General features: G+C 44.7%; 1 protein-coding gene across 4 annotated transcripts; it reads right to left on the reverse strand.

Moving 5' to 3' along the window:
- Positions 1–274: 274 nt before the first annotated feature.
- Positions 275–17514, reverse strand: IFT46 (intraflagellar transport 46). 4 transcript variants are annotated; one of them, XM_065417120.1, is made up of 12 exons: positions 17271–17514; positions 15742–15838; positions 15126–15202; positions 12370–12503; positions 11093–11167; positions 10890–10983; positions 6286–6414; positions 5711–5832; positions 4124–4190; positions 3537–3597; positions 2724–2809; positions 275–1621 (listed from the first exon to the last, which is right to left on the reverse strand). In XM_065417120.1, exons 1-12 carry the CDS (start codon positions 17271–17273, stop codon positions 1526–1528), a joined length of 1041 nt encoding a protein of 346 aa, XP_065273192.1. In that variant the 5' UTR covers positions 17274–17514; the 3' UTR covers positions 275–1525. The 4 variants fall into 4 exon arrangements, with proteins under 4 accessions (XP_065273192.1, XP_065273191.1, XP_065273190.1 ...); XM_065417119.1 differs by lacking the exon at positions 17271–17514 and adding an exon at positions 16325–16403 and having other exon boundaries at positions 5711–5829; XM_065417118.1 differs by lacking the exon at positions 17271–17514 and adding an exon at positions 16325–16403.
- Between the last annotated feature and the right edge of the window lie 51 nt (positions 17515–17565).

Genomic DNA, 17565 nt, shown 5'->3' on the forward strand with positions numbered 1-17565 from the left:
ACTGGTTAAAGGACAGGGAACAAAGGGTAGGAATTAATGGTAAATTCTCAGAATGGAGAGGGGTAACTAGTGGTGTTCCCCAAGGGTCAGTCCTAGGACCGATCCTATTCAACTTACTCACAAATGATCTGGAGAAAGGGGTAAAAAGTGAGGTGGCAAAGTTTGCAGACGATACTAAACTGCTCATGATAGTTCAGACCAAAGCAGACTGTGAAGAACTTCAAAAAGATCTCACAAAACTAAGTGATTGGGCAACAAAATGGCAAATGAAATTTAATGTGGATAAATGTAAAGTAATGCACATTGGAAAAAATAACCCCAACTATACATACAATATGATGGGGGCTGATTTAGCTACAGCGATTCAGGAAAAAGATCTTGGAGTCATTGTGGATAGTTCTCTGAAGATGTCCGCGCAGTGTGCAGAGGCAGTCAAAAAAGCAAACAGGATGTTGGGAATCATTAAAAAGGGGATAGAGAATAAGAAGGAGAATATATTATTGCCCTTATATAAATCGATGGTACGCCCACATCTTGAATACTGCGTACAGATGTGGTCTCATCTCAAAAAAGATATACTGGCACTAGAAAAAGTTCAGAGGGCAACTAAAAAGATGAGGGGTTTGGAACAGGTCCCATATGAGGAGAGATTAAAGAGGCTAGGACTTTTCAGCTTGGAAAAGAGGAGACTAAGGGGGAATATGATAGAGGTATATAAAATTATGAGTGATGTGGAGAAAGTAGATAAGGAAAAGTTATTTACTTATTCCCATAATACAAGAACTAGGGGTCACCAAATGAAATTAATAGGCAGCAGGTTTAAAACAAATAAAAGGAAGTTCTTCTTCACGCGGCGCACAGTCAACTTGTGGAACTCCTTGCCTGAGGAGGTTGTGAAGGCTAGGACTATAACAGCGTTTAAAAGAGAACTGGATAAATTCATGGAGGTTAAGTCGATTAATGGCTATTAGCCAGGATGGGTAAGGAATGGTGTCCCTAGCCTCTGTTTGTCAGAGGGTGGAGATGGATGGCAGGAGAGAGATCACTTGATCATTGCCTGTTAGGTTCACTCCCTCTGGGGCACCTAGCATTGGCCACTGTCAGTAGACAGGATACTGGGCTAGATGGACCTTTGGTCTGACCCAGTACGGCCATTCTTATGAGTCCAAACAGCTGCATGAGCAGAGTGAGGGTTATGTCATTAAGGAGATGCTCTGCCCAAGCTGATTTCAGGTACCAAAGACATTGTTACCCTTGCTGAGGTACTCCCACTCGCAAGCACTTGTTTAATGCTGAATCCTCTGGGAATGAGCCAAAGAAAAAGGGTCATGCAGCATTTACAATTAAACACCACGAGCTAAATGCTAACCTCTACTAATTCATCTGAGTCGTACGCTGTCCATCTGCCAGTACATACAGAAAAGATAGAGGTTTCAGTAATGCTTTGCCTTGCTCTGCTGATTGGCTTAGGCGAAGGCTCTACTCCTAGGTGCAGGCCCCAGCTTATGAAGAAAGGGTCTTTTTCTCAGCTGAAGCTTAACACTTCTGTCTCTCCTGCTTGTGAGGGTGGATTCGATGGAGGACTCCCTACCTTTCTCCCTTCAGCCAGGGCTTTGAAATGCTGTGGGGGAAAGGAGACTGTGTTAGTGCAGTGACTTGCTCTGGTCACTTAACACACACAACCAGCCATTTAGAGATAATATATTTAGACCAACAAATGAAAAACAACTCCCAAAAACCATCAGAATTCCACTACGACAATATTGTAAGTGAGGCATTCTTTCAACTCCCCCCCACAAAAAGGGTCACTTCTAAGTAGAAAATTGATGCAATTTGAAAAGCTACTCAACTACATTCATTAAACATAAAGGCTTCCTTTCCACTCTACACAAAATAATCTGTTATTTAGAGGAAGTAACTACATTGATAGATAAAGTTGATGTAGGAGGAAAGGGGAAACATATGGGGCAATGGTCCCCACACCTCCATAAACACATTAATAAAAAATTAAAAGTACATTCACATTCATCAGTGGAACCTAAGTCTCCTTCAAAGTAAGTGAATTTATGGTACAGGGATTGGCAAATGCTGGAGAGAATGTAAGGGAAGGATTTTTCCATATATAGCATACGTGTCCAAAAATTGACATTTTGGAAAGCCCTTGGAGACTTAAGAAGGGAAATAACAGGGCATCAGTATTTTATTGAATTGTCCTGCAAACTGCTTTTTATAAGAGCCCTAAAAAATTGATTATTCTTTCTCCAGCTGCTAGTAGAAGTACCACAGCATTTGGTGGAAGGGGAGTGACTCCCCTAAAACTAGTGACTGAGATCAAGAAGTGTGGGAAATTCTGGTACTAGAAAAAGTAACAAGTCAGCGTTCTACAGCAGAAATGGAATAGCTATATATTGAAAGGGGGGGAGGTGGGTTGGAGTTTGCGGGAAGAGGGTCACTATATGCAAGTGTTAGATGAAGGAATCCTTGTGAGTCATGGGCATGGGAAGCCTGCGAGGTGAAAAATGCATTACAGCTAAAATTGTTAGGAAATAATGGTAACACTTCAGAAAGTGATGTTCTTTGGCCAGGACAGGCACTGTTGTCATGGGCTCTTCAGCAGTGCAGGGGAGCTATTTTGAATTTCAGGACAAGTGGCTTAACACTGCCCCCCCTTGAGCATTCTAACAGTGATAGCCTGGAAGGTGGTGGACACTGGCGTCACCTACCTGTGAGTTCTTGAACTCTGAATACAGCGAGAAGAGGACGTGCAGGGACTGGACCCGACTCTTATAGACAGGAATGTCCAGAATAGCTAGGACAAAACAACATAAGGATTCTGAGTACAATGCTGCTGCCTGGACGTTGGCCCTCTCCAAGTAGCAATACCCTCTGCGCATCCCCAGTGCTTTGGGGCTTTACACACACAGTTCTTTCTCCCAACTGCAGTCACCAGGAGATGCATCAGCTTAGGTCAGGGCTGAACTTGCCTCCAGGTGTCTCTTGCTTTTCCTAACTGTGGTTCCATCTCTAGTGCTACTAGGCTACTGTGCAGTCAGGGGTTTAGCAGTGAATGGGGAATAGGCCAGAGCCTGCCCCGAATATCCAGAGGGAACAGACACATTTAGAAATAGGGGACCCATCTGTTTCTCCGCACAAGGACATGATACTGGGAGCACAACACCCATCTCCAGGAAAAACAAGTTTTGAAATGAAAGCGCTAGGTCAGGGTCATTCACCTTGATGCAATGTGGAACAGCTACAGGTTCTGAAGGGATCTCCTGTCAGCCCGCCCACACCTGGGGCATGGGGACATAAAAGACTAAGCTTGAATGGGAGGGGAATGCAACTAATGCACCTGCAATACCTCCTTCAAACAGCCTGAGAGCACTGCTGTCGGGAGGAAGTGCTGCCTGCTCAGACACCCCCTCAGGCACATAACACTTCATAGATTGCGCATGGTGGTGCTTGGAGGATGGTGAGGAGCTAGCACTCTGCTCCCTCTGAGAAGAAGATGAGACACGTACAGGTCCTTTGCTTACCACATATCATGTCAATATACTCAGCCAGGCCACAGTTGATGTCCGCAGTTGGAAGGCTTACCTAGAAGGGACATGGAAAGAGTGACTCATGATCCAGCTCTTGTTCAGTGCCCATACAGCGAGACTACGCGCTAGTGTTACCCCAGCACAGAGCAGGCACAGCCTGCTTTATATGGATGGAAGCCTCTGAGGCCCATTCATCACTTGGGGTCTCTACCAACATGGGGGACAATTAGTACCAACTGTGTTGTTGCTGGCTGTGATGTGGATGCCTGTTCACTAGGAATTGGGCTGAAACTCACTCACCCATTTCACACAGGCATCACAGGGTGGCAGCTTTCAAGCACCACTGACTGACCTGGCTGGCTTTGAGGCTTGAGCTAGAACATACCAAATTGCCTAGTCATTGGTTGCACAGTGGTTTTCCTTCATATCGATACAAGAAACCCAAATAGCTCTGAGCCAGCCTGCGTTAATGAGGGATAACACAGAGTAGGCAAATAGCAAACAGGCCAGAGTGAGACAAAAGCCCAGATTATGCCTGTAATACACAGCTGGGGTAGCTGTTAGGCAGGCTGACAACATACCTTTCCCAAAAGCTCCTCAAATTCTGGGGACCATTCCTGCATCAGAGTCTCGATATCAGGCATTGGCCTGCAAGGGGAGAAAAACAACCCTGCACGTAAAACCCTGCACGTAAAAACACAGCATTAATTTTGCTGGATGTGGAGCTTCCTGACAGTGCACTGACAACAGACTGGTGTGAATGGGGAGAGCGTGACACAGCAACTGCACTCTTGTCCTCACAGAGGGAGAAAACAGACACACATTCGCGCCTATGAGCACACACAAGTGTGGTCCTGATTAAGCAGCTTTTATGGTAGTCAAAACAAGGTGCCAACTCCATATTGCAAGAGACAAGAGCAAGTCATCCACAGATTTCACTACACCTGCTATAGAAGGTGAGTTAATGTACTAGACTTCACCTCTGGAGGTCTGGGATCAAGTCTGATTTGGATCACATGGGAAAATGAGTTTGATGGTCTCAGATTAATCCACACATCTGGACATCACAGTCTCTATACGGTACAACTCTCTTCACAGGAGAGGCTTGTGGGATAGCAGGGGGGCTGCTGGCTAGGACTGAGGAGTTTTGGCAGAGGTGTGCGGTGAGCTCAGGCCTAGAAAAGCAGGGAGTATGCAAGTCAGGATTGGGGATACTGGCAAAGCAGGGTGAGAAAGCTTTTCTAATAAATAATAGTCCCTTCCTCAAAGCGCTTTTGCAAAGGTGCTCAGCATCATTATCGCTGTGCAAACTATCCCTGGCCCAAGTGAGTGTCACTCATCACACTCGCTTTAGTGGGGACCAAACTCACTTGCAAAGTTAAAGACACAAACACAAACAGCTGTATGTTTCAAACTCAAGGCAGAGTTTTGCTGAGGAGTTTTGAATCAATAAGAATTCCAGTTAAGACTGGATGAGCCAAGTAAAGGTAACATGGAGAGAGTGCACACATTAATTCCTAACTGTTGCCTGTGTCAGAGATTTTGACTTGTACACACAATCCATAGCTGTAACCACTTACCAAGTATCTGATGAGAGATCAATTCCTTCTTCACAGTCATGGCAAGAATAACTCTGATGAGGTGATGTTTTTATCTTCTCTAAATAAACCATGTCTAACTCTGTATCTGCATTTCTAAAACCCCTATCACTGCAGTGCAACAAAGTTCCTCCTCTCTCCTGACTGCATTTTGAAAAGAGTTAACGATAGTTCTTTGCTGTCATACAGAGCCTTTCATCTCAGGGTAACTAAGCACTTCACAAACATTAGAGAAGCCCCTCAGTCCTACTCTCAGGTAAGTCAGTATTACTATCCTCATATGACAGGCAGGGAAACTGAAATACAAAGTAAGTGACTTGTCCAACATCAAACAGGTCAGTGGGAGGGGGAAAATAGAACCCAGGAGTCCTGACTCTTAGTCCCCCACTCAAGCTACTTACACATGCACCCTTTCTACAAGGGCAAACTAGACCTATCTGAATTACACAAAGTCAGCAGGAGAGAAATTCCATTGATTAAAGGACACTCAAACTGCATCTCTGCATGCAAGACAAGCGGTAAGGAGTAAGCAGAGTAAAATACAAATGCAGGAGGGTACAGAGAGCTCACCTGGTGTAGTGAACAGTAGCAGGAGGTTTGAAGCGATGTAACTCGCTGATGCTCTCGATCCAGTTATCAATGGCTTTGGGATTCTTCTCTGCATTCTCCAAGCTCTTCACTTTTATTTGCTGCTGAGAACAGAAATGCGAATCTGGAGACATACTTTCCAAGGCTGGTGGGTCCCTGGAAACCCTATGCTTCATTCCTGGCTGGGCTGTGTGGTTTTGTTCTCTTTCCCAGCTGCGCTATACCATCCAGTGTCTGCATACAGGAGCAGAAGAGCATCTGGGAAAGAACACAGTGACTCAAACCAGACAGCAACAACCACAGGGGAACGAAGCTCTGACCCAAGGAAACAAATGGATCCAAAGTCTGTTTATTAAGACGTGTGTGTGAATGAGAGCAGACACACTGTAGTCTAAAGATGTGGGTGGGAAAGATGTTTTCCTGTTCATGAGAATTTAGTCAAATCCTCACTGTGCTGTAACCATGGCAGTGGTACAGCCACACGGGTTAGAACAAGACTCCCATCTTTCTACCAAGCTTAGTGTGGGGTAACCAGCTCTTTTCCCTTCATAACTTACTGCAACGTTGTGCTGTTTGGAGTTTTCCGTTAACCAGAGAGAGAGCACTGTGGAATCTGACTGTTTTGTGGATGGCTCATCCAGTACCAACAGGCCAAGGTTATCTGGCTTCCCATCGGGACGTGGAACCTGCAGAGCAACAAAGAGGAACTGAATTTTTTCCCCTTCTATATTCAAAACAGGAGTTTGAAGGATGTTTAAAATGAGCCTCTCTAAATTGCTGACTTGGAAGATCAAGTCACTGTGCTCCAGATTGGCCTTAGAGAGAGAGGTGCGAGAGAGACCGTTGCAGAGCTGCATGGCACTTCTGGAGCAGAAAGAGAGCTGCAGCTTCAATGGGATGCTACAGAAAACAGAGCAAGAAGGAACATCAGAATTAAGGGACCGCCTGAAACCACTGAAGGAGGATGTACATGGCAAAATTGTTAAAGCTGAGCTCACCGGAAGAGGTGAAAGTGGAGAGAGCAAATAAAGCTCTGCTCTGTCCGCTTCGGTCTCATAATAGACTCAGAGATCGGATTGTGAAATTTCATCATTGTCAGCAGAAAGATTGAATTATAAAAAAAACAGAGCATTCAGAGCTTTTATTCAAAGGCCTCAGTTTTTCCATAACCTCTGTGCCCTTACTTTCAAAGGGAGAAGAGAGCTGGGGGAAATTACAGCAGCACTCAGGAGGCCAGATATCCACTATAGACGGGGATCCCATTTACACTCTCAAACAGCTTCCAAAATCAGTAGTATGATACAGTAAGAGACTGTAAATAAGAGAAACCAATACATTCCAGTCACTCGGGATAGAACTCCAAATCTCAGACATACTGGAGGATAATCCAGAGATAAAACTAAGGATGAAATTCTGAAGAAAACCTTGGTAGATGGTGAAATCCAAGAAAAGGAGGATAGGAAAATACAAGACAAAAGACTCCTGAATGTACTGAAATAACAGAAGTGAAGCTGAACAAGAGGACTTGGATCCCTGAGGGACACTTGATAAACACTTGAAGAGTAACTACGTTAATGTTGTAAGAAAAACAGTACTAAATTTGCTTTAATTGGGGTGACCATAACTCTGATAACTGTTCTGTATTTTAACAAGTAGACAAAATAAAAGACAATAGGGGGAGTACGTAGGGGGGCATGGATGGAAGAGATTGGAGCAAACGGAGAGTGGATGGGGAGGAGCCCTTAGAGGTCCTGTATTAATCCCCCCCATGTAACTCAAATGACCAGATGATAATCTGTCCCTATGATAGAGGATTAAGATCCCATAGGAGGAGAATATACCTCCTTTGGATTGCAAGAGAAGCAGTCAAAGTGTTCATAGGGAGAGTACAAGGGTTTAGGGTTCAGCAAAGCACAGTTGTTTGGGGACTGATTTATACACCATGTTGGTATTTTATTTTTGGATTTAAAGTAAGGAGAATGCAGGAGAGGGAAGGGAACCAGGGAGGCAGTGGGGAATTAATACAAAAAATACTATGGAAGTTCACAAACAGAATTCAAGCCATATTCAGGCACACAATTGTGAATACATTGTAATTAGAAATGAGAGAGGCAATGTCCACACAAGGAGTCATGCCTTCAAACAGCTAAATCATCATAATAATTTCAAGTTTTTCAATAAGCCATTCTTATGACCCCACATGTGGCAATCAATTAGACCCTGAGCATGTGACCAAGAACCAGCCAGCCAAGCACCTGAGAGAGAGGATGCTCGGTGCCAATCAGGGCCGTAGGCTTCCCTGTCCAATGTCTCCAGCTCCAGCTGTGGCCATCCCTGATGCTTGAGAGGGAGGAGATAAAAAAACAAAACAATAACAGACTACATGGGGGAGCATCCCTTCCTGACCCCGGCTGATGGTCAAAAGAAACACAGAAGGATGAGCTTTTAGGAACATAAGATGTAAACTGGGAGTGAGTCCCGGGGCTGCTGAACCTTGCCCCCTACCATCACAACCAACCTTGACACACAATCAGACTCATAAAATTGTCCAGCTCTCTCTAAAACTAATTGAGTTGTTTGCCACCACAACTTCTGTTCCAGAACCTTACCCCTCTGATGGTTAGAAACTGTCTTCTAATTTCCAACCTTAATTTTGTTCATGGCCAGTTTATACCCAAATACTGCAACATTTTGGAGACCGGGCAATTATATTTGGAGAAGACTTCAAATGCACACATACTCCTTACTGGGGCAGATTGGATAAAAGAGACAAGGTAGACAGGGAAGCAGGTGCAGAATTGACTTCTCTATGCCAACAATTCAATCTCTCAGATTGCTGGAGAGATTTGCACACTGGGGAACAAACTCTCAGATTTTAATTCATACCCTCATAATTTATATACTAGAATAGAGTTAATGTTAATCACTAAATCCTCAGTGAAGCAGACTAGTGCTATGGAAATTGGCACCACTACGTGGTCAGGTCCTGCCTCGCTGAAAGTAATATTTGCTAGCATCATCCTAAGATCACTTCTTTGGAAAATGAACTGCTTGCTTCTTCTGGACAAAAATCAGGTTGCAGTAATTAAAGAGGACATTGTTCAATACTTTAAAATAAATGATTAGACAATATAAAAAGAGGTCTTCTCTGGGAGGCAGGTAAAGCAGTATTTAGGGGCCAGTTGATAAGCAGAGCCTCTAAATAGAAAAAAGAAAGCAGCACGTAAGAAAAATAAAACCAGAACTGCAGATAAATATGTTGTGACATTCATAAAAACACAGGTTCAAAAAAGTATATAAACAATTAACTAATATCAGGGGAAACTGAATGTGCTGATGGCAGAAAGGGATTAGAGAGGAAAATATTATTCCACCAATTAAAAACAATCAGCAAAAGACAGTTACACAATGCAGTGAAACATATGCTACTTTTGTTCCTTATTATAAAAGACCCTAAACTTCAGAGTTTGACGTATCTGCGGTAATTCAAAAATATTTGGAATTAGCAGGCTTGCCAAAGATAAACAAAACTGATAAAGAAACTTTAGATAAAGCAATAACAGAAGAAGAAATCTCAAAGGCAAGAGCAAGTGTAAAGAAATAAAACTCTAGCACCTGATGGTTTTCCAACTAAATTTCACATAGTAGTTAAGGAGTTATTAGTGGGTCCCTGAAGGGTATCTTCAGTGCCATTCTGCTATGGGAGGGACTTCCACAACCTATGAAAGAAGCTACTGCTGGTCTCCCTAAAGTTGGAAAAGACTTTACTTTATGCAGCTCCTATAGGCTCAGATCACTGATGAATCACAGCAAAGATAAAAAAAAAAAAATACTAGTTAGCTGTCTGCCATCCATGCTCTCAGTTTATATAAACCCAGATCAAACTTGACTTATTAAGGATAGACACTGTCAGACAATATTTGGAGTGCACTCTGAATCATTCATAATGCCAGTTTTAAAAAAATCAATTAATTTTGCTATCACTTGACCCAGAGAAAACTTTTGATGGAAAAGAGCAGAACTTGCTGTTTCGAGTCCTGTCCCATACATACAACACTGGCCCACAGTTCCTTAATTGGATAAATGCTCTTTACATCAGCCCAAAAGCAGCTGTGGGAATTAATGGGGCTTAATCTCCCCTGTTTGAATTATACAGAGGGACTAGGCTGGGATGTCCATTGTTTCTTACTTTTTGCATTGGCCATGGTGCCTTTGCATTGAGGATAAGGAATAATGAATTTATCACAGAAATAAAACTTGCAGGAACACAATAGAAAAATAACTTTTCAAGCTGATGATGTAATATTTTTTACCCAAACATTTTCCTAAAATCAGTATCTAAAAAAATCCATCACTTTGGAAAGCATTTACATTTAACAAAATTATGACAAATCTGAAATGTTAGCTATGAATTTGCTGGACTCTGATAAGTCATTCCTCCAGAAAACATTTGGGTACTAATGGGCAACAAATTCTATAGGGTAACTAGGAATTCAAATCTCAAACAACCTAGAAGAGTTATAGGATTAAAATGTCAAACCACCAAATGTTAGCAAATGAAAAGAGATCTGGAGTGTTGGGGTACGTATTCCATTTCTTGGTTGGGAAGAAGAGCCACAGTCAAAATGACATGGATATCTTTCTTGTTTCAAAATCTTTTGTAACCACCCCAGATAAAAATCCTAGAAGGAATACAAAGGTATTGTCAAGCCAGCCAGCTCAAAATAGTAGCAGAATGGGAGCACCAGTCACACTCTGGGTCTTTATTGAAAAAGAAAACTGTGGCTGTGTAAATATTGCTAGGCTACCAAGGATTAAGAAAAAAAATCTAGAAATTTATACAAATCTTTTAGCAAAGGCTATTCTATGGGTCTGTTTAAGAAGTAGGTAAAAAACTTACCTCCTGACACTCTGACGGGGTGCACCAACCCCACACTGGACAAGCAGGGGTTAACGCCACATTATGGGCCGAGGAGGCTAAGTCCCCATAAGTGGGTTTGGGCCCCTAGTCTGGCACCCCGTGTGCTGAAATTGCTCCTCTTCCAACAAAGAGAAACGCAAATGCTGCTTCTCTCACTAAATTACTATTGCTTTCATGGGAGAGAGCACTGTTTGATCCTGCACAACAGGAGTTACAGGGGAGGGTCTGAAAGCTGGGTACCTTTAAGAAGGCATCAATGTCCCCAACAGCTGGAATGAAGTCTGGAATGAAAGGCTGCAGTTTGTGTTCAAGCTCTATCATTTGTGGAGTGTACCTGAGAATTACACAGGAAAATTATCGTCCAGAAAAGAAGCATTTCCTTCTGTAAACATTTCACCCCCCAGAAGGGCATCCCAGTGCAGACTAGTGCTCCTTCTACTCACCTCCTTATATACTGGAAGAGCTCTTTAATATCTGCAGACACTGGTAGATACTCGTAATCTGCAGGGTTGTAGGCACTAGAGAAAAGAAGAGATATTCAAGACCAATAGATTCATGCAGATTAACTTTATGCGGTACTTATATCTGATTCTCTGTGGGTGTGTTAGAGGAGGAAAGGGCCTTGGATGTCTTCCCCAGCTTAGCACACCCATACTGGGAGATGGATCTGGCTACAGAACAAATTTACAGAAGAGATCAAGAGAATCCAGTCTCTGACATCTTTAGTAAACGCTGCAAACTCTTCCTCTTTGAAGACGTGTTTCCATCATAAGAACACCACTCACAACACTGACACCCCCTTTTACCAGATACTCTTTTTTGATTGGAGTTTAATAAATAATACCATGGTGATGGGCAGCAGACCAGACTTTCAACAAAGTTATATTACAATAAGTGTAATGATATACAATTATTTCCCTTGGGGCAGGCTGGTTTGCATGCTAGACATCTGTATGTAAATTATGGAAATGAATTGTCTGCAAAAAGGCAGTAAATGTACTCTATCTTTGTGCAGCACAATGCATTGAGCATATTAATGGGCCTCCTAATGTATTAATTAATTAGCCCTCTATTAGTGCTAGTTTATTATACTAAGTCTCAGTTTATGCCAGGCAACTTGGGTACCCCCTACACTACCTCAAAGAGGCTGATTGCATTGGTTATAAAGTTCATGAGTAGGTATTGGTAGGAAGAAAACTGGGCAGCAGTATTTGAAATCTAAGAATCCTACTGTGTCAATGAACAAGTCAGAATCTTGCTTAGGAATCCAATTTTCAAGCTCTCTAAGAACAGTTCTATTGTATGAACAGTGCATCTTTTCTGATGCTTTTCAAACCCCAGTGACACACTTTCTGTCCACATGGGCAATGGAATTCCTCCTCCCCACTTAATATAGCTATATCCTTCTATCTTCATTTTCAGGGCGGATACTCTGAAAGCAGCTCCCCAAAACCTTGGATTCAGACTTACAGTTCCCATTGCAGCACTCCAACCCCAGTACCACTGAGCTGTTTGAGGACACTTGCACCTGCACATTATCTACCTCAGCTTTTAAACCCTTCATTCCCACAATATCTAACCTAAAGACATATCTGCACAGTATTGCTAGAATGTAACATTATTCAACTGGCTTGTTAGGAGTCTTCTCTCAGAATGGAGACCCTGACTTTAATTCACATGGCTATTCTCACTGTTATTATGAATTAATAATCCCTCATACCCCTCCAGAGGGGCTCCATGCTCCTCTTCATCATCGTCATCATCCGAGTCAGTTTCAGACGAATCATCTTCATCTTCCCCATCCTCATTCTCACTAAATCCTTGCTGGGGGGCCAACTGGGCTACCTTCTTCTCCTAGGTCAATGTTAAAACCAGAGTTATGGTGCTGTAGTAAGATGAGGCCCTGAAACATAAACCCTTGGTTTCAGAGGCCCGGTATGAGGCCTAAGGCCTGAACTAAAGTAATGGTCAAGACTTTGCTAACATAAAGCAAAGTTAAGCTGTGAGCCAGAGGCAGCCCCTGCTCACAGAAGCTGGCAAGGAAAGGGCTGATGTTGCACAAATACACATACAGTAACTCCTCACTTAACATTGTAGTTATGTTCCTGAAAAATGCGACTTTAAGCGAAACGATGTTAAGCAAATCCAATTTCCTCATAAGAATTAATGTAAATGAGGGGGTTAGGTTCCAGGGAAATTTTTTTCACCAGACAAAAGACTATTATATATATATATATACACACACACACACACAGAGTATAAGTTTTAAACAAACAATTTAATACTGGTACACAGTGATGATGATTGTGAAGCTTGGTTGAGGTGGAGGAGTCAGAGGGTGGGATATTTCCCTTACTGCTAAAGGATGAACTAGAAATTGGCTGAGCCCTCAAGGGTTAACTCTCTCACTCGACAAGGCAGCAGGAATGGAGGGAGAGATGCGCATTTTCCCTTTAAGTACACTGCCTTGTTAATTCGATCAGTTTGCTGATACTGCAGCTGCTGCAAGCTCCCTCCATCCTGAGCCCTGGTGTGTCCCCCCTGCTCTATGGAAGATGGGGTAAGCGGGGTGCAGGAGCAGGGGGGAGGGGGACACCCTGACATTAGCCCCCCTCTTCCTTCCCTCCTGCCCCGCACAGCAAGCAGGAGTCTCAGGGAGCAGCTTCAAGGCAGAGGGCAGGAGCGGCACATGGCAGTGGGGGGAGGGACAACTGCAATTGCTTGCCTGCTGGGCAGCTGCTGCACAGGGAACTTAGGGGAGTGGGGAGCTGATAAGAGGGCTGCCGGTCCACCCTGGTTCCAAGCCCCCACCAGCTAGCTGCAACGGGCTGCTCTTCCTGCAAGCAGTAGACAAAGCAGGCAGCTGCCAAAGACATTAGAAGGGAGCATTACACAACTTTAAACGAGCATGTTCCCTAATTGATCAGCAACTTAACAACAAAACAACGTTAACCGGGACGACTTTAAGTGAGGAGTTACTGTACCTAAAAGGTACTGGACACTAGAGATACCAGAACACTCCGATACTTGCACATTCCACACAGATAACAAGGACAGGGACAAAAGGGGAATATGATGGATAGAGTTGTTTTGTTCGAACCAACACGTACAAGGTGAGAGGCGGCACCTTACTGCGTGGAGGGGTTGTACCTTGCTATGCAGAGGGGTTGCACCTCAATACATCAGGAGTGATGTGTTAATTGTTTGTACCTGTGTATAAGAATGCACCCCTGAGCGGATATCTTTGTCCGGCCTAGGGGGCAATGGAAAGTCCCGCCACTGACTGAGCCGGTCCATTGCCAGCGAGCACATATGTACTAGCAGAACCATAGATATCTAATCCGGGGAGCTAGAGACTGTGTTCCTCTTCGACAATAAACCTGGCCGGGTGCCTTCGTACCTTACTAGAGTCTGTGGTCATTGGGGGTTCTCTCGGGGGTCTGCTGTGTCAGTGATCTGCGCAGAGCCAGGGCAGCACACAGAGGGAACACATGCACACAGCCGACTGTTATCAACATTGAAGAGAGCAGAGCACCACACCGGTAGCTTCTGACGACAGGTGCAACATACATTTCCAACAGCCCCATTTCCCAGCTCTATCATCTTTCATTCTAAACAGAAAACACCCTCTGTCCAAAACTGCCACAAATGGGTGGGGCACAGCAGTGTAAAAAACAAACAAACAAACAACTTCCTCTAGTGGCATGGAAAAGGAATGCCAGCACAGGCATTTAATCTTAGTCTGACTCGAATGGTTTTCAGTGGTGGGGGGAATGTTCAGTTCTAATAAATAATAATTTGTCCTTCTCTTAGAGGATCTCAAAATGCTTTACAAACACTACTCCATCCTCTCCCAAGTCCCTGCGAGGTAGCTGATAGTATGACCCTACTTTACAGCCAGAGAAACTGAAATACTGATGGGGGGAACTGGCTCACCCAAAGTCATACAACTAATTGGTGGCAGGGCTGGAAACAGAACCCAGGAGTCCTGACCCAGAGTCAACTTATCTTCTCTAACCTGTAAAAAACACTCCCTGCCTTTACAGCCAAATGTGGGTGTAAGCCCTTGATTTTTCACATCTCTCTTTTTATCCCACTTCAGCCATTGCGTGACAATGGGCCTGGTATTCATTATATCCACACTGGATGGTGTCAGCTGCCATGATGTGAAAATCCCCTTCCAGATCTATTCTCCCTAGTACGCTTAAATTGTTCCATCTGTTCTAATGGAAGGAAAGAGCAATCTGACCCCTTCTTACCTTCACCCTAGTATAAATAATGTGTCTTGCCAAAAGATACTGCAACTACATTTCTTTCTACTCAAAATGGGTCAAAAAAATCACAAAACTTTCCAAGCTGCTTTGCTGCAACTTCCCCAGTAAGACTCAACATGCAGATAATGAGGCCCCAGTAGATGGGGCTACAAAATGCTGTGATCAAGCGTAACAGCAGAGAAGAACATGGGCAACCTCATACCTTGTTTATTTCTTCATCATACTCATCACTGCTGTTATCAGCCATATTTTTGAGCTGTGGGCGTGTGGACCTAGGACCTGTTGAAGAGATCACCAAGAAGGTATGTTACCCAAGTTTGGGTTGTGGGATTGCAGCATGGATTGTCACATTGAGGCACTTACAAATGAAGCCCTATCTAAACAGGCCTTACACCCAAATTTAACAATCATGCTTACTCACAATTTCAACATGCTTTGGCTGAACTAGAATATAATGCAGGGGCTGGCCCTGGTGGAGAAGCTCAAATCCATGTTAAACCAACCATGTCCCAGATGCAGAGCTAGATTTCAGTGACAATTGCCATTACCACATCTGATCTCACTAGCTTTTTTGCAATGAGCACATTACATTAATAAAAGTTTGTGAATGTATTCTATTTTACTAATGAATCTGCTCACGCTCCAATTTTATGGAGAAGACTTAAATCCCATCAGAGTATTTTTAAGAAAATATAATTACCAAAATCAAGTTGTCAATAGCATCCCTGAGATTGGTCAGCATTTTAATTTTAAGGAAAGAAACAAACTGTTTTAGTAGGAAGGATAGAAACAGGATGTGAAATTAGACTTTCCCCTACCTAGCTGCCGTGGAGTTGGTGTGTAGATACTGGCAACCTCTTCTGAGTCGTTAATCTCTAGACTCTCATCATAGGGCTGGTTTTCGACTATTTTGGTCTAATAAGAAACACAAACACTTTCGGATGACGTTTACAGGGAAGAACACTTTCTCTTTCCTGTTACCGAGTACGGGCTCTCCCTAGTTAATGACTGCAAAGCACTTTAAAGATAAAAAGCCTCTTAAATGCTGCCAATGTTAACGGTCCAATCTGCCGCTGTGGGTGCCTCCAGGGACGGTCCCAATGCTGCACGTGGGTGCTCCGCGGGTAGTCGGGCGTTTAGGGACCCAGAAGCCCAGCACGGCCAGGGCCCCCGGACACCACTGGCAGGGTCGCTCCGCAGGCCCGGGGCTGGCATCACACCGAACGCCACCCGCGACTGTTTCACTCCCCACGCGCCCGCCTGCGGCCCGCGGAAGACTCGGGTCCTCGCTCCGGGCACCGTGCGCGGCGCTGAGGCGGCCAAGGGCCTTTCCCCAGCGCTGCCGGACTCCCTCCCCTCTGCCCCCGCCGCGCCTCCCCCCACAGGCTGGCGCTCGGTCACCTGCAGGGCCTCCGCCATGTCCCGGCCTTTCAGAGTGCTGCCCGCCGCCCGGACGCCATCTTCGCCTGGCCCAGTGTGTGTACCGTCACCCTGGAGATTGGCGAGTAACTCTCGCGAGAACTCGCAGCCCCAGCTCTACGGCTTTCCGGTGACCGGATCGGCTCACCCAGAACCACGTCGATAGTCTCACCCCCCTAGTGTCTATGGTTATGGGAAAGCTTTGAGCAGCGGCCCCTAGCGGCCGAACGGCTTCACGGCAAGAAAAGAGTTGACGGCACGTAGGGTTTTATTTCGCCAGTCCCATGCACAGCTCCAACTCTATTCTAGATCGGGTTGGATTGGTCTAGCGCAGTCTCACCCCTCCCACCGCAGGGTGAAAAGGGCCGAGCTGTTCTAGTTCGAGCTAGATGGGTTTACAGCACTGCAAACTCCCATCATCTTAATGCAGGAAGGATGGGAAATGGGTTGCATTGTTCTAGAATGGACTAGACTGACTCCGAGCAAAGCGAATCCTTCTAACTCCTCTAGGACTACAAGGCCAGGGGAGCTTTCTAATCTGTCTTAATTTGCCGAGTGCACTTCAAATCCTCCATCAGCCTGTCTGAGAAGGAAAGTGCTCTAGCCATGCGAGTGGCAGGATATTACAAAAAGAGGGTGGGCCAGGTAACATCTTTTACTGGACTAACTTCTGTTGGTGAGCGAGTCAAGCTTTGGAGTTTACGCAGAGCTCTTATTCGGGCCACAAAGAGCTCTGTGTAAGCTCAAAAGCTTGTCTCTCTTACCAACAGCAGTTGGTCCAATAAAAAAATATGACCTCACGCACCTTGTCTCTCTGGGAAGGCAAAGGCAGGGATCAGGTTTGCTCTACATCAGTAGTTTTCACTCTGAGGTCCATGGATGGAGAAAGCAGGGGCAGGATAGACAGTCAGGGCAGAAACTCTCTTACCATGCGCAGTCTCCAGATGGACACGGCCTGGACTAGTCTGTGCTCTAGATCAATCTAAACCAAACTCCCTTCAGCTTCACTCGGGTGGCAGGGACAGGCCCTCACTCCATGTCCTAGGCCCTGCACAGCGCTCCATAGGGGTCAGCCCGCCTGCTGGGGGGCGAGAGCTGTGTAAAGGCACGTTCTAGAGCAATTGGATCTAGACCTTCCCCAGCCCCCAAAACAGGTGGGGAGGGAGCAGATCAGACAGCAGCCCCCGAGGCACCTGGGGCTGGCAGGGAGCTCAGAGGCGGGC

Source organism: Emys orbicularis, chromosome 15, assembly GCF_028017835.1.
Source record: "Emys orbicularis isolate rEmyOrb1 chromosome 15, rEmyOrb1.hap1, whole genome shotgun sequence".
In the NCBI taxonomy this organism is placed as follows: domain Eukaryota; kingdom Metazoa; phylum Chordata; order Testudines; family Emydidae; genus Emys; species Emys orbicularis.

Bases quoted from the DNA above. Each gene is read 5' to 3' on its own strand.
- IFT46 (XM_065417118.1), bottom strand. The intron at 10,984-11,092 runs GTGAGTAGAAGG...TGTAATTCTCAG, and splicing joins CTCTTCCAGTATATAAGGAG to GTACACTCCACAAATGATAG. The intron at 4,191-5,710 runs GTGAGCTCTCTG...CTCCCCTTGCAG, and splicing joins GCTACTGTTCACTACACCAG to GCCAATGCCTGATATCGAGA.